Source organism: Oncorhynchus tshawytscha, linkage group LG24, assembly GCF_018296145.1.
Source record: "Oncorhynchus tshawytscha isolate Ot180627B linkage group LG24, Otsh_v2.0, whole genome shotgun sequence".
NCBI lineage: Eukaryota > Metazoa > Chordata > Actinopteri > Salmoniformes > Salmonidae > Oncorhynchus > Oncorhynchus tshawytscha.
The window spans coordinates 5,290,674-5,311,010 of record NC_056452.1 but is presented as its reverse complement, the minus strand read 5'-3'; the positions used below and the strand labels follow the sequence as shown (position 1 = coordinate 5,311,010).

General features: G+C 40.1%; 2 protein-coding genes across 4 annotated transcripts in view; both read right to left on the bottom strand.

The window, feature by feature from the left end:
• Positions 1 to 671: 671 nt before the first annotated feature.
• On the bottom strand, positions 672 to 12,147 carry irf3 (interferon regulatory factor 3). Of its 2 annotated transcripts, none has more exons than XM_024404011.2 (11): positions 11,946 to 12,147; positions 11,082 to 11,254; positions 10,675 to 10,843; positions 10,348 to 10,400; positions 10,183 to 10,243; positions 9,944 to 10,018; positions 9,354 to 9,599; positions 8,826 to 8,916; positions 8,414 to 8,700; positions 4,764 to 4,885; positions 672 to 1,816 (listed from the first exon to the last, which is right to left on the bottom strand). In XM_024404011.2, exons 2-11 carry the CDS (start codon positions 11,244 to 11,246, stop codon positions 1,691 to 1,693), a joined length of 1,395 nt encoding a protein of 464 aa, XP_024259779.1. In that variant the 5' UTR covers positions 11,247 to 11,254; positions 11,946 to 12,147; the 3' UTR covers positions 672 to 1,690. The 2 variants fall into 2 exon arrangements, with proteins under 2 accessions (XP_024259779.1, XP_024259780.1); XM_024404012.2 differs by having other exon boundaries at positions 8,528 to 8,700.
• Positions 12,148 to 13,692: 1,545 nt separating this feature from the next.
• The window catches only part of LOC112235561 (proline-rich protein 12-like), a 52,727-nt gene continuing 46,082 nt past the window's right edge, over positions 13,693 to 20,337 (bottom strand). For both annotated transcript variants that reach the window (XM_042305211.1, XM_042305210.1), the window contains exons 13-15: positions 15,568 to 15,699; positions 15,293 to 15,388; positions 13,693 to 15,028 (exon numbers count right to left, since the gene is read on the bottom strand). In XM_042305211.1, the coding sequence (XP_042161145.1) occupies positions 14,894 to 15,028; positions 15,293 to 15,388; positions 15,568 to 15,699 (363 nt within the window). In that variant the 3' untranslated portion in view covers positions 13,693 to 14,893. The remainder of the gene's footprint in view (positions 15,029 to 15,292; positions 15,389 to 15,567; positions 15,700 to 20,337) is intronic.

The window sequence follows — 20,337 nt, the reverse complement described above, 5'->3', positions numbered from 1 at the left end:
GCTGTAATCGCTATCAGAGTGATTCAAACATGTATTGACTCAGGGGTTGAATACTTATCTAAATCAAGAGTTTTATTTTCCATTTTTAAATGTTTGAATTTTCTTGCACTTTAACAGAATATTTTGTCTAGATATTTGACCCAAAAAAATGACATACTTTATAATCCCACTTTTCTAACAACAAAATATGAAAAAAAAAGTCAAGGGTGTGTCAATGAAGTGTGAATACTTTATGAAGGCACTGTAGTACACCATTACACAGGTCTATACCCTACCCAGCAGCTTCATTTTGTCTACCTTTCAGTCAAGTCAGCCACATTTGTCTTGGACATACTTTCTGAATCCCAAAATCGATCCCTTGACCCTACTCCCTACCACGCTTATAGATCTGAGAGGATTGGATAGGTGTAAGCAATATGGCGACATCTCAACCCAGCCTTTTATCATAATGCTTTACCAATCCTCTCAAATCTACAAGTGCCTACTGTCAGCACTACTGTTTTTGAAAACTGTTCTCGATCATGGTTTCTTCTCATTGGTCCACAGGGACAACATTATCCAGGCAGGGAGTGAATGCTGAAGGGAAGCTGTGTGCAAATATATCAATATTCCATAAATTGTATTTTTGGTCAGCTACAATGACAGAGTGAAGAAAGTGATGTAGATTAAAACACATTTTAAAGGTATTTTTTATTTATTGTAGTCTGAATTAGTCTCACTGCAGCATACAGTTAAGTCTTGTCTTATGAAAGAGTGGTTTTGAAAACGAGATGAGATAGTTATGATGAGTGATGCATTCAATCTCATACATACATGCTATTGGCCAGTCGACCTTTAAATAAAGGTGTGAAATCCATTGTACCATATTACAGTTATTATTTATTAAGGCTTAAGTGAAATAGATGCCATGCCTATGCATTACCTCTCCAGTTTAGATGGATAATAACTGTGCTTGATTTGATATTTATCCTCAATTAATAATCCTGAACTGATACTCACAACTTGAAAAAGTTAGGAGCACAACATAACATTTAAGAGCTCCAGAAAAGTGGATATAGCCTATATGAATTCAAACAACTTCTGAAGCACATGTTGTGCCCTAGAAACGAATAGGTAACCCTGTAAACACATTTGTTTATTATAAAAAGCTAAAATTGATACAAATACCTGTCATTGAAACTACATGAGTAGAATATTAGGATTCTACATAGTTTGGGCATTTTTGTTGGCTAATTCCATTTTGTCCTAAATTAAACCACATAATGAGGGCACCTTTGAGGTCAGGACAAATCTAAGAAGTTTACATTTTGAGTGTAGCAACCAACGGCAATACATAGATTGCTGTTTGGTTAGCGGTGTTTCTGTAGTCTACGTGTGCAATCAGCACCAGCACACTGGTGCTCCCAAATAAAAAATCCAGGTCGCACAGCAAAATATTAAGGAGCATATGTGACCAAAATAGTTGCAATTTAGAACCCTGCATGACTTGTTGTTTACAGTATCATTGAAAAAACCCAAAACAGAGTGAGGTTCCCTATTAGACATTAAACTTAAATGCTTATTTAACCCATTCCCCCTCACATACTGTTGTTTTGGTTCTGAACAGTTGATCAAATATGGTCATAAAAAATAGTAAACGTTATGACAGAATGGATACTCAGTATTTTACAGTAGGTGGATCAGTCCCTCTTTAGCACAAGTCCATCATCTCCTGCAGGGACTCCTGCAAGGACAGCTGCAGTTCCACAGACTGCAGAGAGGAGGCACCACCTTCCACCGCCATAGACTTCAGTAGCTCCAGAGCGGTTAACACCACCTGATAGAAAGCATATGAGTTAAAAAAAAAAACATGCAGAGGAAACAAAACAGAATCTCACTTCCAAACACCTAATGGAGTGTGTGCAGAGGCGGACTCACAGTACGCGACCGCCGAGTGCTGAAACGTGTAGCACGTTGATGGGTTTGGATTTCTGAGATTGAACTATTAATCATTAGTTATAATAGAGACATGAGAGGTGCCGTACATAAACTTGGGAGGCGATGGGTGCAGGGAAAACGGTCACATGTGGCAGTACTGATAAGGGGAAGAACCGTTTATTGCCCATGTCACTCAGCTCCCTGCCTAGCAATAATGATGCAATGTTTAGCGATAAGGAGGAGATTCAACCCAAAGTGGGGTACGTATACTACCACGGGTGGAATCACGTCTTTGTTGATTCAGCTCTTTGATCCTCTGGGAAGAATAAAGTTGGTTTAAGCTTTCACAGTGTCCGTTGAGTTCTTACTACAATAATTAGAACCTAACAGCGTAAAAATAGTCTGTCCTCGGTTGCAACACTCACTACCAAGTTCCAAACTGCCTCTGGAAGCAACTTCATCACAATAACTGTTCGTCGGCAGAGCTTCATGAAATGGGTTTCCATGGCGAAGCATCCGCACACAAGCCTAAGACCACAATGCGCAATGCCAAGCGTCGGCTGGAGTGGTGTAAAGCTCACCGCCATTGGACTCGGAGCAGTGGAAAAGCATTCTTTGGAGTGATGAATCACACTTCATCATCTGGCAGTCTGACTGATGAATCTGGTTTTGGCGGATGCCAGGAGAACACTACCTGCCCGAATGCATAGTGCCAACGGTAAAGTTTGATGGAGGAGGAATAATGGTCTAGGGCTGGGCCCTTTAGTTCCAGTGAAGGGAAATCTTAATGATACAGCATACAATGACATTCTAGACAATTCTGTGTTCCAAATTTGTTGCAACAGTTTGGAGAAGGCCCTTTTCTATTCAGCATGACAATGCCCCCATGCACAAAGCGAGGTCCATACAGAAATGGTTTGTCGTAATTAGTGTGGAAGAACTAGACTGGCCTGCACAGAGCACTGACCTCAACCCCACTGAATACTTTTGGAATGAATTGGAACGCTGGCCACGAGCCAGGCCTAAATTGCCCAACATCAGTGCCCCGACCTCAGTAATGCTCTCTTGGCTGAATGGAAGCAAGTCCCTGCAGCAATGTTCCAACATCTAGTGGTTAGCCTTCCCAGAAGAGTAGAGGCCATTATAGCAGCAAAGGGGGGACCAACTCTATATTAATGCCCATGATTTTGGAATGAGATGTCCGACGAGCAAGTGTCAACATAACTTTTGGTCATGTAGTGTATATCAGTAAAATAATTTGCGATATCGACCAATACCGATATTTTTTTGCCTTTTTAACCTTTCTAGCACAGATACAAACAGCAACCAGGTTTCTATTTATTTTTTACATTTATTTTACCTTTATTTAACCTTTATTTAACTAGGCAAGTCAGTTAAGAACAAATTCTTATTTTCAATGACGGCCTAGGAACAGTGGTTTAACTGCCTGTTCAGGGGCAGAACGACAGATTTGTACCTTGTCAGCTCTGGGATTTGAACTTGCAACCTTCCAGTTATTGGTCCAACGCTCTAACCACTAGACTACCCTGCCGCCCCTATGTTTATAAGGCTAATAAGAAAATATGTCAAATGACTTGGATATTTTAAAAGGTGTAAAATCAAAAAACAAACATTGCATCATAAAGGTACTGGTAAGTTCGGGAAAACATCAGGGAAGACCACCAGGCAATAATTGTTTGAGCAAGGCATCAGGCAAGGGAATAAAACAAATACTGCTAGAACCTATTTCTTGAATTCTAAATATAAGACATTTGAAAGCTCTAATTTTGACCGTCAAAATACCTCTTATGGCAGTAACTTCACAAGCACTAATTATGGTCAATTTAGACTGAGAATAGTATTGAGTTATGGTAAGGGGTGAAATAAGTATAGCCAGTTATGATTGTAATGGTTTAGCAGGTTATAAACGTGGCTAAAGGAAAAGGAATATACCATATACTGTTTACAGGAAACTCACTCCACATCCTTAGATGAAGTTGTGTGGAAAAAGGAATGGGGTGGTGAAATAATATTCTGTCATGGACAAAGGAACTCAAAAGTTGTGATGATATTAATTATCAAAAATGTTGATCTGAATGTACAAATAATTAGGAATGATTCGCAAGGAAGGTGGATCTTTTTGAATACGAAAGTGGATGAAAAATAGATTTGGCTCATTAATCTATATGATCCAAATCAGGATGATCCATACTTCATCTAAAATATTTATACCAATTTATTGAACTTACAGGCAACAAATGATCAAATTATTATGGTAAGAGTCTATAACACAGTGCTAAGTACCTCAATGGACCATAAAGGAAATCACTCCAAAAACTATCATCACCGTGCCCTTAATGAAATCACTAATATTATGGACACATTAGAAATAGTGGATATTTGAAGACTAAAAAAACCCAACCCAGTGAGATATAAATGGAGGAGACTTAACCTTTTGATGCAAGAGAGAAAGAGACAAATAGTCAAGACGACTACCTTGGTTAAAACCTCTTGGGGCTAGGGGGAAGAATTTTCACTTTTGGATAAATAGCGTGCCCAATTTAAACTTCCTGCTACTCATGCCCAGAATATAAGATATGCATATTATTTGTAGATTTGGATAGAAAACACTAGTTTTCACTAGTTTCGAAAACTGTTTGAATCATGTCTGTGAGAAAACAGAAACCATTCTGCTTGTCACAACCGCTAATAGTGCAGATCGTAGGTAACTAACAAGCGTAGGTGAACCTCGAGCAGAGGAGGAAGGCAAGATAACAAAAATGATGTATTACTAAACAAAATTATGCCAAGTTCACAAGGCCTGCTTATGACTGTGTGTGTCTTACCTCGACCATGACCAGTTTCTTCTCCCAGGGTCTGTTGTCCGGGTCTGGCCACTTTTCTCCCAGACAGAAGAATAGAGAAAAGGGGGGACATTTTCCTTCATTGTTTATGAACTTCAACAGCCCTGGAGAAAGAAGGAAAGAGGGTAAAGGGATTCAAAGGTCAATGCCAGAGAACTACACATCTACCTGAAAGACTGTATCACTCCCTCTCAAACCTATAAAAGGGGAAGTTCAGTATTTTACAACTTATTGTTAGATGTTCCTAACAGGGCTCCCGGGTGACGCAGTGGCACAGAGTCGTCCGGGTTAGGCCGTCATTGTAAATAAGAATTTGTTCTTAACTGACTTGCCTAGTTGATTAAAAGTTAAAGAAAAAAAAGAAAAAAAAAAAAAAAAGTTTCCAACCCTGAAAGTTGTCTATGGGCCAGGAGAAACTGTAAAGGCTTTTTCACACAGGGGACGTCCGTCGATGGTGTGAATTTGCAAGTGAGAGAATCACGAGCATTAATTCAAATACACAGCATTGTGTTCACCTGCGTTGTCATGAAAAGTAATTCTAAAACAGTTGTACTCTCTCTTGAAACTCGGAGCTGCCGCATTCCTCAAGTTTTCCAGCAGTAGCCTGGGCTACATACATCCCCATGATCAAAATTAACATAGGTAGGCTGCTGCATTGTTTTCAAATCTGTAGCCTATTTGTCAGATAGGCCTAAACCATAGCCTACAGACCAAAATATTTTTTAACCATAGAACTTCAGATTTTAACTCAGTACTTCACAATTCCTGACAATTAATCAGAGTAAAAATTTCCTGTCTTAGGTCAGGATCATCACTTTATTTTAAGCATGTGAAATGTCAGAATAATAGTAGAGAATGATTTATTTCAGCTTTTATTTATTTCATCACATTCACAGTGGGTCAGAAGTTTACATACACTCAATTAGTATTTGGTAGCATTGCCTTTAAATTGTTTAACTTGGGTCAAACATTTTGGATAGCCTTCCACAAGCTTCCCATAATAAGTTGGGTGAATTTTGGCCCATTCCTACTGACAGAGCTGGTGTAACTGAGTCAGGTTTGTAGGCCTCCTTGCTCGCACATGCTTTTTCAGTTCTTCCCAAAAATGTTCTATGGGATTAAGGTCAGGGATTTGTGGTGGCCACTCCAATACCTTGACTTTGTTGTCCTTAAGCCATTTTGCCACAACTTTGGAAGTATGCTTGGGGTCATTGTCCTTTTGGAAGACCCATTTGCGACCAAGTTTTAACATCCTGACTGATGTTGTGAGATGTTGCTTCAATATATCCACATAATTTTCCATCCTCATGAAGCCATCTATTTTGTGAAGTGCACCAGTCTCTCCTTCAGCAAAGCACCCCCACAACATGATGCTGCTACCACCGTGCTTCACAGTTGGGATGGTGTTCTTCAGCTTGCAAGCCTCCCCCTTTTTCCTCCAAACATAATGATGGTCATTATGGCCAAACAGTTATATTTTTGTTTCATCAGACCAGAGGACATTTCTCCAAAAACTAAGATCTTTGTCCCCATGTGCAGTTGCAAACCGTAGTCTGGCTTTTTTTATGGCGGTTTCAGAGCAGTGGCTCCTTCCTTGCTGAGCGGCCTTTCAGGTTATGTCGATATAGGACTCGCTTTACTGTGGATATAGATGCTTTTGTACCCGTTTCCTCCAGTATCTTCACAAGGTCCTTTGCTGTTGTTCTGGGATTGATTTGCACTTTTTGCACCAAAGTACATTCATCTCTAGGAGACAGAATGCATCTCCTTCCTGAGCGGTATGACAGCTGCATGGTCCCATGGTGTTTATACTTGCGTACTATTGTTTGTACAGGCATTTGGAAATTGCTCCCAAGGATGAACCAGACTTGTGGAGGTCTACAATTTTTTTTCTGAGGTCTTGGCAGATTTCTTTTGATTTTCCCATGATGTCAAGCAAAGAGGCACTGAGTTTGAAGGTAGGCCTTGAAATACATCCACAGGTACACCTCCAATTGACTCAAATGATGTCAATAAGCCTAATCAGAAGCTTGAGATATGAGATAATTTTCTGGAATTCTCATTTTCTGGAATTTTCCAAGCTGTTTAAAGGCACAGTCAATTTAGTGTATGTAATCTTCTGACCCACTGGAATTGTGATACAGTGAATTATAAATAATTTAAATCTGTCTTTAAACAATTGTTGGAAAAATGTGTGTCATGAACAAAGTATATGTCCTAACCGAATTGCCAAAACTATAGTTTGTTAACAATAAATTTTGTGCTGTGGTTGAAAAACGAGTTTTAATGACTCCAACCTAAGTGTATGTACACTTCTGACTTCAACTGTAGCTAAGTAGGGAAGTAGGAACAATTCCTTGAATTCTCTTTCTACAAACGACCCACTCAAACTCTAGACCAGATATGATTAATTTGAACCAAGGCACTCAATAAGCATGCACATTGAAATGTATCAATCGACTTGTCTGTCAGCAACAGTGATACCGACAAGGAATGACATTGACAATGTGATATATAATTCCGAAACACAATTCAGCTCGTGACGCAGTTGATGCTCACGGCCATTTGTTTTCTCTTATTCACTCCCATCCATTCTATTTCCAGCGTAAACACACTCATTCATGCGCATAATAATTTTTTATGAAACACTACCCGTGTGATTTGGACTTAATCCGTGGTTGGGTTTTCCTCACTGAAAACTTCAGCTAACTTAAGATCGATGTATAGCAGCAACCGGGAACGGGGGGGGTTGTGACTTTTCCAGAGCTAAACAACCGTATCCCGTTCTGCGCATGTTACTTTAGGCTAACAAAAATTACATAGTCACTGCTCCCCCTTCCCCTTTCTCATTGTCAATCGTGAGCGATAATTATTTACGTTTTACTGGTGAAATCTGTGAAATGACATGATTAACATGTTGTAAAAACTCAGTAAGAAAAAAATTGATAGAATTGATAAAATTGATGCAAAAAAAATTGGTCACGAAACAACACTACGTAATTCAAGAAGATCTAAATGCATATTCCCATAAAACTGAATGAGATTATATGGTTGCCATGCAGTTTTTTTTGCAGATGGTGTTAAGCTGTTGCCTATCTGTGTTTTGTTTCAAACAAAGCACATATTTTGCCTAGTGGCGTGCGCTGTTGAGTTTTTACAACATGTTAATCATGTCATTTATAGTTGCAGCAGAGAAAATAATTGGATGAGAACAGGAAGAGCGCCGGAAGCAGCAGCGGAGGGAGCAGAGGAGCTACGTAGAAAAATTGTTTGTGAAGTAGCATATGCGCAGAAGGTAGGGACGGCTGTTTAGCTATCGGGAAGAGGTGTCCAGATAATCTCGTCACGCAGCCAATCCGTTTAGAAGATTGCAAGGTTGCTCCCATCACTCCCATTGATCTTTAGCTAGCGGTGGCTAAAGTTAGCTGAAATTTATAGTGGGTGAATCCGAAACACGGACTACACTTTCTCCTGGCCCATAGACTACTTTAAGGTTGAGGAACCATCTTAAATTTAGTAAATACTGAACTTCCCCTTTAATAAGTTTCTCTGAAATTATTTAAAAAAACATTTTTATCATGCCTCCTTTCTAAAAAAATAAATCAGTCTCAGTATATATTTTCCTCTTTCACCTCCATAGAAGTCCTTGGCCTGATATAGTGGTTCTGGGCATTTGGACACTCCCTGGGGCCTCCTGCTATTGTCAAACTTGTCAAGGCTCCAGAAGGCCTTAATTTCACCCTTACGGAGTCCGTAGATGATGGACCCGGAGGCACCCACCTCCAGGCCCTCTCCCAGGAGAGCCAGGATATCTTGGGTCAGTTTGGCCTGAGTTTCGTCCTGGACAGGCGGTGGACTGGGCAGAGAGACCAGATTCAGGCCAGAATCTGGGTCCAGAAGCGGTTGTGTAAGTTCAGGTCTAGTAGAGACAGAGCTACCAATTAGTCCATCAGGGCTAATCGTCCTGGGTTCATAACCAAACACACAATAGACAACAACAAAAATTACAAACATGTAGCCTAGCTGTGCTATATGCCATTTTACCTGTAGACTAATCTGAACCCTGCCTCGTTCTCAACCAGCTGCTCAGGCATCTTCACTCCCCGGTAGTACACAGAAACCCTGAAGTGAGTTTCTAGGGGAAGAAAGGAAAATAATAGATTGTTGTCAAGATGAGAGGAACAACTAAACCTGGGGAAAGATAGTGTTCTGTGCATGACCATATACTGTCTAGACACAACATTGAAATCATGGGTAACCCAACGGGAGTGGCATTCCCATAACAAAACAGGGTTGTTTCAGTAGCAAAAAAAACATTTTGAAATGGAGGGAAGAAGGATGTTCAACTTGTTCATGTAGAACACAGATTGTGCCTTCTGAACAAAATCTTGACCACCCTATAAGCATTTAAACTGTTAAGATTGGCACGCCCACATTATAATTTATAATTATATGTTTTTCAAAGATAGACTATTGACACCAACTACTGTGTGAAGAGAAGCCATAATGCCATTGGCATTAACTTCAATCCTAGCACCCACAAGTAGAAATCTAATAATGTTCATAACTTACTAAAATTTTCGCCCACCATGGTTCTGGACAATTCATTTGTTAACTGCTCCACCACCTGCTGTTCATGGGAACCTCCGACAGCTCCATCCATTGGATACACCGGTTGCGAGGGCAACACGGCTCCACCCACAGCATCCTCCATTACAACCGGATACTGCTGTTGCCCTAGCAAAACATGCCCTCCAATCGTGCCCTCCATTGGATATTGCAGTTCCTCGACGGGGACTTCATAACCCTGAATAGCTTCTGCAGAAGAGGTTGGAAGAGTGAAGAGAAAGACTTGGATAATAGCCTATATTATGATAATCATTATGGGCCGGTTTCCCGGACACAGATTAAACCTAGTCCTAGGGCTTCCTAGTCCAGAAAAAGGCTTAAAAGATGCACTATGCTGAAACCACTCCGTTATTTCCTGGTTGATAAAATTCTAATAGTTCACCTAATTTCAGTTTAGGTGACGAAACAATCAAGTATAGTGTATAGAATCATTGCACCGACGCAACTGTGAAATATATTTTTCATAACTACTGGTAGCTCGCGATTGACCTGTTGCTGGTCTAGAGTGCCACATTGGAATGGTTGGTTCCCACCTGTTTGTTCAATGTTCAACCCTTGCAGACATTTCTGAAGTATATCCTGGTTGATAGTGGTTGAGATCCCCTCCGCTGGTGAGTAGTTGTGGGAAAGATGAGTGAAGACATAACATGAGATAACAAAAGAGACAGTACATTTCATAAATGTACATTTACCCTACTTTTAGATTGCATTAAATATCATCCATTTCCTGAAAGATTGTCGTTAAATTGTCACAAACTTTTATCTGCATTACCTGTGTATACAGTTTCTTCTGCTGCAAGGTAAAGGTCATTAAAACATGGTAGACCATGACTCTAAAAGAGCAGAGTTGGGGAAAAAGAAGTGGTGTTTAAAAAAGATTTTACAGTACAGGTACTGCATTCCATTCACAAGTGAGAATTCTTATAAGCACACTCACTTCTTGTAATGGACTGGGATCTTGATACAGATCATGTTCTGGGTGCTGAGATCCTTGAGATGCACAAGTTTGAAAACAAAATGATTGAGTGTCATTTCATGTTGTTTCAGAACTGAAGTTCTGCTACTAACGTATGTCTCCATTTAGATATGTAATATTTTTGCAACTTTCAGTAAATGTTTATCTCTTGGCCATTTACTGTATATTAAAGAGAACGTGTTCTATTTGACAGATATTTAACTCCTATGTCACACCCATATGCCATTGTTTTAATAATAAACCAAGTATTGAACTGTTTTCCTTTGTATTTTTTGGTTGGTGCTTTACCTCCTGTGGGTGCCTCATCTGGCCACTGGAACAGTTTGTTGGGGTTGGCTGCATCATTTTTGTTGTCAAGGAGCATTTTGAACCCCTTGGCTCGGAGGGCAGAACGGAAGTTTCTCTTCCAAATGGAGTGGTCGCCTTGAACCCTACCATTGCTAACCTCAGCCCACGCCTAAGGAGAAGTGGGGGCTGTATCATACCTTCTGTATTTTTGAAAGTTATTTATCTTGAAAACTTGATTGCTGACATGCAACACATTTTGGGACTATAAACAATGGACTAATGAAACAAATACTGTACCAAAATATAGTTTTTGGGAGGAACTTTGCTTTAAGTTTTGGGAGCAGTAAATGGTGAGCAATACTGTTCTTATTAATTTTTTAAGTGAGGAGCGAGATTATTGACTTTACCTTGAAAATAAGTACATCATCGCTGCAGGAATCCTGCCTCAAAGCATGTTTCCAAGGGATGCAGAACTCTGTTCGCTCCTGATTGGTCCAGGTAACCCCGGGATACCGGCCACTATTTATCTGTTCGCGCAGCCAAGGGATGAGGAGCGGTTTGGATTGAGACATGTCTTAATCTAAAAGAGTTAAAGAAGAGCATTGTGACAGCCTGTGTAAACTGGGAACAATATGTATAAAATAAATTGTGGTCAGTATAGTCAGTATCTTTCTGTAAATCATAGATTTACAATTTTTTAATACTCCTTTAAAAAAAGATGAAAAAACCAGACATGGATTTACATTCACAGACTGCAAATGATAAAAGCGATAGAATGAATAAACGTTAAAGTAACAGTCATAGGGGTCATCATATTACAAAAATACACGCGTTTTAAAATGAGATAATCCAAATATAGCATAGTATTCAGATTAGACGGTACATAAACATTGGAAATTATAAAACGGGTTGAGTATACTTCGTGTAAAACATTTTTTTTAGCAATGCAACACAAATTACACATCTATGGATCTATCCATGTATTTTAAAAATGCTAGGATTCAGGTTTAGGCTGTCGTAGATTATGGAATTCAAAGAAATGCAACTCCACTGTATGTGTATCATTATTCATTGTGCATGTTATGGGTAATCCTAAATACTCTTTGCTAGTTCAGGACCGCAACAAATCATTCCCAGAGATTGTAGCGTGTAATAACAGACTTCGATTTGATTGTGTCACTTTCCCACACACACAGGTAATTGACATTTTGCATTAGATTGAGTAACGCTATAGTGCTAGCAAAGAATTGCACATTTAAAGGTCATCTTACCTCGTCTTTGGACAGTGTGCCGAAGTTCACGAATCAGTATTGTCTGGATTAAAGTAAAGCTCCGTCTGGTAATTGTCCTTAAAATATATTGTGCAAAAAATGTGGTGTGTCGACCGTGACTACAGAAACAGTCGCATCAAACTCAAACCGATGTATCTCTCTCTGTCCTATCAAGCGAATGCTTTCTTGGGAAATCCAGTGTCTTCAGTTTCGTTTTCCAGTTTATACGTCACAAACAGCTCTGAGGTAACTTCCTTTTTGTGATCTATCCAATACCACTAGGTGGCGTAGTCACACTATTTCAAAATCAAATCACATTTTATTGGTCGCCTAAACATATTTTGCAGATGTTATTATAGGTGCAGTAATACCGAATACACACAAATCCCAAAAAATAAATCAGACATTTTAAGCAAATACCTGAACAAGCAATGATTCTGGAATATAAATATATATATGATGGTGTGTGTATATAGAGTATATGGACAGTATAGGAATTTAAAAGGTGTGTACAGCAGTAGTTGTACAGGATGAGCCATGACTAGAATACAATAAAATACATGTGTAGTGGGTAAAACAACAGTATGTAAACATTAAAGTGACCAGTGCTCAATGACTATGTGCAGTACATTGGTCAGCAGTCTCTAAAGGTGCAGGGTAGAGTACCAGGTTGTAACCGTCTAGTAACAGTGACTAAGTTCAGGGCAGGGTACTGGGCGTAGGCTGGCTATTGGTGACTATTTACAGGGTGTAAAGTATTTTCAAGTAGTACTTTCAACTATTTTTACTTAATTATTTTTTTGGGGTATCTGTACTTTACCATTTATATTTTTGACAACTTTTACTTCACTACATTTCTAAAGACAATCATGTACTTTTTACTCCATACAATTTCCCTGACACCCAAAAGTACTCATTACATTTGGAACGCTTAGCAGGACAGGAAAACTGTCTAATTCACACACTTACAAGATAACATCCCTGGTCATCCCTACTGCCTCTGATCTGGTGGACTCACTCAACACATGCTTCGTTTGTAACTGATGTCTGAGTGTTAGAGCATAGAAGCTGTTTTTTAGTCTCAGTCCCAGCTTTGATGCACCTGTACGATCTCTGCCTTCTAGACCAGGGCTTAATGTCTGCTGGTTTTTGTATTTTACTTTCAAGTAAGACCTAGACAACCAGGTAGGGAGTTCCCTTACTAATCAGTGAACTTAATTCAATCAATCAAGTACAAGGGAGCGAAAACCCGCAGACACTCTGCCCTCCGTAGAAAGGGTTTGACACCTGTGTTCTAGAAGGTAGTGGGGTGAACAGGCCTCCTGAGGTTGAAGAGGTGCTGTTGTTACAACTTCTTCACCACACTGTCTGTGTGGATGGACTATTTCAGGCTGTCAGTGACGTGTACGCCGAGGAACTTAAACCTTTTCACCTGCTCTCTGCTGTCTCTTGAAATCCACAATCAGCTCCTTCGTTTTGTTGATGGAGGGGTTAATTTCCTGGCACCACTCTGCCAGGGCCTTCACCTCCTCCCTGTAGGCTGTCTCATCGTTGTTGTTAAACAGGCCTACCACTGTTGTTGTCTGCAATCTTGATGATTGAATTGGAGACATGCGTGGACACACAGCCATGGGCGAACAGGGAGTACAGGAGGGGGCTGAGCAGGCACCCTTGTTATGCTCCAGTGTTGAGGATCAGCATAGTGGAGGAGTTGTTGCATTTCATATACATTGATTTCAACAACAAATTGTTCTTTGCCGGTTTTATTTGTTTTTCAAATACAGGGTTAATGTACAGAAGAAAACAATGTGTCAAGAACTGTACAATATTTACACAAAGACTTTCTTTCGAAGGAAAATTTGATTGACTTTTTTTTGGAAACATAGTAATATGCCCAAATATCAAACTAATAAAATTGAAATTACTATTTCCTTTTTAAATATTACTTATTTATAACCACTCGTGTATAAGGGAACTGGATATGGTTATTAGTTTCTTTCATTTTTAACCTGCATGATTCTGATGAATGAACTAATGCACTACAATGTCTACATTTCAAATATACTCTCCCAATTCTCCCCTTTTACAGACATAGTTGATGACATGTTTTCGTCTCATCCTCAAATCTTTTGTATAGAAAAAAAAAGGAAGACAGCTCGGATATGTGGGTGTACGATTTTATGTATAACCTGTGAAAAATGTTACTTAAAATGCTAAGGCGGCATCCCAGCGCTTGTGAGAGTTTATATTAAAAACCTCATAAATAATACAAATGTGTTTATATACTACCACATAGCGCGCCGATACTGCCGACTACTGTCGCATAGAGCGAGCGAGAATTAACACCTTTATGTTGCATCCGTTCCCATATAGTCACACTGCTCACTGCACTCCTCTAACACAATGTTTTAAAAAGCATTCTCGCCCACGTCCACTCGTTAAAAGCCGTTAGAGTCTTTAAAAGATAATTTATGTAAAAACAAAACAGTAATAGATTCTCTCTGAACTGTTTGGGACTGACACTGTTTTACAATGTCAGTATGACAATTCTCTGTAACTTGGTGCAATACCTCATCTATTTGCCTTGTCTTTTCTCTGTGACCCTAATGTCAGTCTTTGTCTCCTGATTGGTCAGTCTCCTCTCTTGGCCCATCAGGAACGACCCCAGCACCTGTGGGGTCATCATCCATTCTCAAGGTCAAGTAATTCTATATTTTAGTAATTGAGCAACTAAGGAGAGGTCAATCTCCAAGGTCACACCTACCAACCCTCTTGTTCCTAGAGTGGCCTTTCAAGTTGTCCCTCAGACCCACACGACTCCAGGTGGGATGGGGCCTCTATACAACTCTATTCCCTCGTTTCCACTCGTTCACCAACCTCTGTTTCTGTGCCTTATGTTCTTTGGCTTTCCCTCTTTCTTTCTGTATTCTTTCCCCTTGGTCTGTCCCTCAGGCCTTGGTACTGAGTGTGAGCAGCTCGATGAAGGAGTTGAAGAGGGTGTCCAGCCAGCCATGGTTGGCCATACACTGCTGCACCACCTCCTCCTGCCCAGGGTCCTCAGCTGCCTGCTCTATAGTGTTGGTCTGCCAGGGAAGACAGAATATAAGCACAATATATGTTTTGACTATGGTAATAGTATGTCTATTTGAAAAATAGAAGTTCATGTCTAGGCTATGGTGTATCTACCAAAGGAATAAACAATATTTGATGTATGCTGGGGAAAGATGGACTAATATTTCTGGGTAAAAATTTTTTTTTTAAAGAACTGTTCTCGATGCTATTTAAATATCGCAAACATATTTAAATACCTATTACAATAGTATAAAATACAGGTCGGATGTCCTTACCTCTTTCTTACAATGTAAGAAAGTATGATATTTATAATGATGCAGGGAGTGATAGAGGCTGTAGATCCGACATGACTCTGTTGACAGTTTAAGGTCCTGGCGGAAGACAGAGAGGTTATTCTAATAGTATAAAAACATATGACCCCCCCCCCACATCTAATCAAGGTTCAACAGCACGACATGGGAATACACACACACTTTATCAACTTATAAGAGATGGACAACCAACCCCCCTTCCCCCAAACACACACACAGAATTACCAACAAACACACACCTGTGGTTTGGGCAGGCTCTTCTTGACTCTGTTGAGAGTCTTGCGGTTGTAGCCCTCCCCACTGAACCGCACCCTCACAGTTCCTGAGTCCAGGGGGTCCCCCGCCATCTGAGGGTACGTGTGCAGGGCGTCCTAAACGGGTGGAGAGAGAGAAATAGGAAGGACAGAATGAAAGGTAGACCTTGAATATTGAAAAGGCTAGAACGTTTGAGGTTAAATAGAAACATAATATTCTATAAAACAAATATAAAATGTAAATTCATGAGAATCCTGAAAACAAATACATACAACAGATGGCCAGAGAAGCATACACAGAGTGAAGAATACATTAGGAACACATGATTTTGCCATGACAGACTGACCAGGTGAAAGCTATGATCCCTTATTGGGGCGGCAGGGTAGCCGAGTGGTTAGAGCGTTGGACTAGTAACCAGAAGGTTGCAAGTTCAAACCGCCGAGCTGACAAGGTACAAATCTGTCGTTCTGCCCCTGAACAGATAGTTAACCCACTGTTCCTAGGCCGTCATTGAAAATAAGAACTTGTTCTTAACTGACTTGCCTAGTTAAATAAAGGAAAAAATTGATGTCACTTAATTAATCTACTTTAAAATCAGTGTTGATGAAAGGGAGGAGACAGGTTAAAGAATAATGTTTAAGCATTGAGGCAATTGAGACATTGATTGTGTATGTGTGCCATTCAGAGGGTGAATGCAAAACGATTTAAGTGCCCTTGAACGGGGTATGGTAGTAGGTGCCAGGCCCACCCGGTATAAGGGTGTGTCAAGAACTGCAACGCTGCTGGGTTTTTCACCCTCAAAAAGGACATCCAGCCAACTTGACAACTGCGGAAAGCACTGAAGTCAACATGGGCCAGCATCCCTGCGGAATGCTTGACAGCTTGTAGTCCATGCCCCGACGAATTAAGGCTGTTCTGAGGGGAAATTGGGGTGCAACTAGGTGTTCCTAATGTTTTGTACACTCAGTGTGCGTGCGCACACACCTAATCTCATAGCAAAAGGTCTGAATACTTATGTAAATAACATTTCTGTTTTTGATTTTTAATACATTTGCAAACATTTCAAAAACCTGTTTTCGCTTTGTCTTTAGGGGGTATTGTGTGTAGATTGATATTTTAATTTAACCATTTTACAAAAACACTATTCTAAAATGAATAAAATGTTGATTGGAGTCCAGTCAAAAGTTAAAATAAGTTAAAATAAGTGTTCATCCAGTATTGTTGTAATGGTCATTATTACGAATAAAAAATAATAATAGGCAGATTAATCGGTATCGGCTTTTTTGGGGTCCCCCACTAATCGGTATCGGCATTGAAAAATCATAATTGGTCGACCTCTAGTTTACATAAAGGTCCCATAGTTGAGAGTGCATATCAGAGCAAAAACCAAGCCATGAGGTCAAAAGGGATTGTCCATAGAGCTCCGAGACAGGATTGTGTAGAGGCACAGATCTGGGGAAGGGTACCAAAACATTTCTGCAGCATTGAAGGTCTCAAGAACACAGTAGCCTCCATTATTCTAAAATGGAAGAAGTTCGGGACCATCGAGACTTCCTAAAGCTGGCCACCCGGCCAAACTGAGCAACCGGGAGAGATGGGCCTTGGTCAGGGAGGTGACCAAGAACCCAATGGTCACTCTGACAGAGTTCCTATGTGGGGATGGGAGAACCTTCCAGAAGGACAACCATCTCTGCAGCACTCAACCAATCAGGTCTTGGTAGAGCGGCCAGACGGAAACCACTGCTCAGAAAAAGGCAGCCCAATGTTTTTCAGCGACTGGGAGACTAGTCAGGATAGAGGGAAAGATGAATGGAGAAAAGTACAGATAGATCCTTGACGAAAACCTGCGCCAGAGAGCTCAGGATCTCAGACTGGGGCGAAGGTTTAGCTTCCAACAGGACAACAACCTTAAGCACACACAATTAAAAAAAACGCAGAAGTGGCTTCGGGACAAGTCCCTGAATGTACTTGAGTGGCCCAGCCAGATTCTGGACTTGAACCCCATCGAACATCTCTGGAGAGACCTGAAAATAGGTGTGCAGGGATGCTCCCCATCCAACCTGACAGAGATTGCGAGGATCTGTAGAGAAGAATGGGAGAAACTACCCAAATACAGGTGTGCCAAGCTTGTACTGTCATACCCAAAAAGTCTCAAGGCTGTAATCGCTGCCAAAGGTGCTGCAACAAAGTACTGAGTAAAGGGTCTGAATACTTATGTGATTTCAGTTAATTTTTTTATAAAATAAAATATATATAAAAAAATAGAATAACCTGTTCATGCTTTGTCATTATGGGGTATTGTGTGTAGATTGATTAGGGGGAAAACGATTAAATACATTTTAGAAGACGGCTGTAACGTAACCAAACGTGGAAAAAGTCAAGGGGTCTGAATACTTTCTGAATGCACTGTATATACACAGTACCAGTCAAAAGTTTGGAAACCAACTCATTCCAGGGTTTTTCTTAATTTTCTACATTGTAGAATAAAATTGAAGACATCAAAACTATGAAATAACACATATGGAGTCATGTAACAAAAACTTGTTAAATCAAAATGTATTTCATATTTGAGATTCTTCAAAGTAGCCACCTTTTGCCTGGATGACAGCTTTGCACACTTGGCATTCTCTCAACCAGCTTCATAAGGTAACCTGGAATCCATTTTAATTAACAGGTGTGCCCAGTTAAAAGTTCATTTGTGGAATTTCTTTCCTTCTAAATGTGTTTGAGCCAATAAGTTGTGTTGTGACATGGTAGGGGTGGGTATACAGAATAGAGGTGGACATAGTGATTTTTCAACGCCGATACCGATTATTGGAGGAACAAACTGGGGATCATTAGGTGACCGTGATGGTTTGAGGGCCAGATTGGGAATTTAGCCAGGTTAGCACCCCTACTCTTACGATAAGTGCCATGGGATCTTTAATGACCTCAGAGAGTCAGGAGACCCATTTAACATCCCATCCGAAAGATGGCACCCTCCACAGGGCAGTGTCCCCAATCACTGCCCTGGGGTATTGGGATATTTTTTAGACCAGAGGAAAGAGTGCCTCCTACTGGCCCTCCAACACCACTTCCAGCAACATCTGGTCTCCCATCCAGGAACAGACCAGGACCAACCCTGCTTAGCTTCAGAAGCAAGCCAGCAGTGGTATGCAGGGTGGTATGCTGCTGGCATAAAGTCAGGAAGTTAAAGCTTGGTCGCAAATGGGTCTTCCAAATGGACAATGACCCCAAGCATACTTCCAAACTTGTGGAAAAATGCCTTAAGGACAACAAAGTCAAGGTATTGGAGTGGCCATCACAAAGCCCTAAACTAAATCCTATAGAAAATTTGTTGTCAGAACTGAAAAAGCATGTGCTAGCAAGGAGGCCTACAAGCCTGACTCAGTTACACCAGCTCTGTCAGGAGGAATGGGCCAAAATTCCCCCAGCTTATTGTGGGAAGCTACCCGAAATGTTTTGACCCAAGTTAAAAAACTTATTTGGGATGGGGGGCAATATTTTCACATCCGGATGAAAAGCGTGTTCAAAGTAAACTGCCTGCTGACTCAGGCCCAGAAGCTAAGATATGCATATTATTAGTAGATTTCGATTGAAAACACTCTGAAGTTTCTAAAACTGTTTGAATCATGTCTGTGAGTATAACAAAACTTATTTGGCAGGCGCAACCGAGGACAAACAATTCAGATAGTTTTTTTTAAAGTCACTCTTTTCAATGAGTTTGGGAATCCAGATTTCTAAGGGACTTGCTTGCAGTTACTATCGCTTCCACTGGATGTCAACAGTCTTTAGAAATTGGTTGAGGTTTTTCCCTTTGAGAAATGAAGTAGCAGCATTGTTCAGAACGAGGGTAGAGGGAAGTCTACTCTTTGTTAGAGACGTGTGACCTGAAAGCACGCTACACTTTGTTTTCCTCTGGTATTGAACACTGTTTATCACGTCTTAAATTTGATCGATTATTTACGTGAAAAAATACCTAAAGTTGTATTAGGAAAGTTGTTTGAAATGTTTGGACAAAGATTACAGGTAACTTATGAGATATTTTGTAGTCATGTTGCGCGAGTTGCAGCTGGTGTTTTTCTGGATCAAACGCGCCAAATAAATGGCCATTTTGGATATATTATCGACGGAATTAATTTTAAAAAAGGACCAGTTGTGATGTTTATGGGACATATTGGAGTACCAACAGAAGAAGCTCGTCAAATGTAAGGCATGAATTATATCTTTATTTCTGCGTTTTTTGTTGAGCCTGGAGGGTCGAAATATGATTGTCTGTGTTTGCTTGCTGGGGTGCTGTCCTCAGATAATAGCATCGTTTGCTTTCGCCGTAAAGACTTTTTGAAATTCTGACAATTTGGCTGGATTCAAAAGAAGTGTAGCTTTAATTTGGTGTATTACATGTGTGAATCCATGAAAGTTAAATTTTTATAGTAATTTATTTGAATTTGGCGCTCTGCATTTTCACTGGATGTTGGCCAGGTGGGAAGCTACCGTCCCACCTATCCCAGAGAAGTTAAACAATTTAAAGGCAATGCTACCAAATACTAATTGAGTGTATGTAAACTTCTGACGCAATGTGATGAAAGAAATAAAAGTTCAAATAAATCACTATTATTACTATTATTCTGACATTTCACATTCTTAAATAAAGTGGTGGTCCTAACTGACCTAAGACATGGAATTCTTACTCTGATTAAATGTCAGGAATTGTGAAAAACTGAGTTTAAAATGTTTTTGCCTAAGGTGTATGT

Excerpts from the sequence above, each read along its gene's own strand:
- irf3 (XM_024404011.2), bottom strand. The coding sequence starts at position 11,246 with ATGTCTCAATCCAAACCGCTCCTCATCCCTTGGCTGCGCGAACAGATA. Across the intron at positions 10,844-11,081 it reads ATGATGTACTTATTTTCAAG|GCGTGGGCTGAGGTTAGCAA; the intron begins GTAAAGTCAATA and ends ACTTCTCCTTAG. Across the intron at positions 4,886-8,413 it reads GGCCAAGGACTTCTATGGAG|GGCTGTTGAAGTTCATAAAC; the intron begins GTGAAAGAGGAA and ends TTCTTTCTCCAG.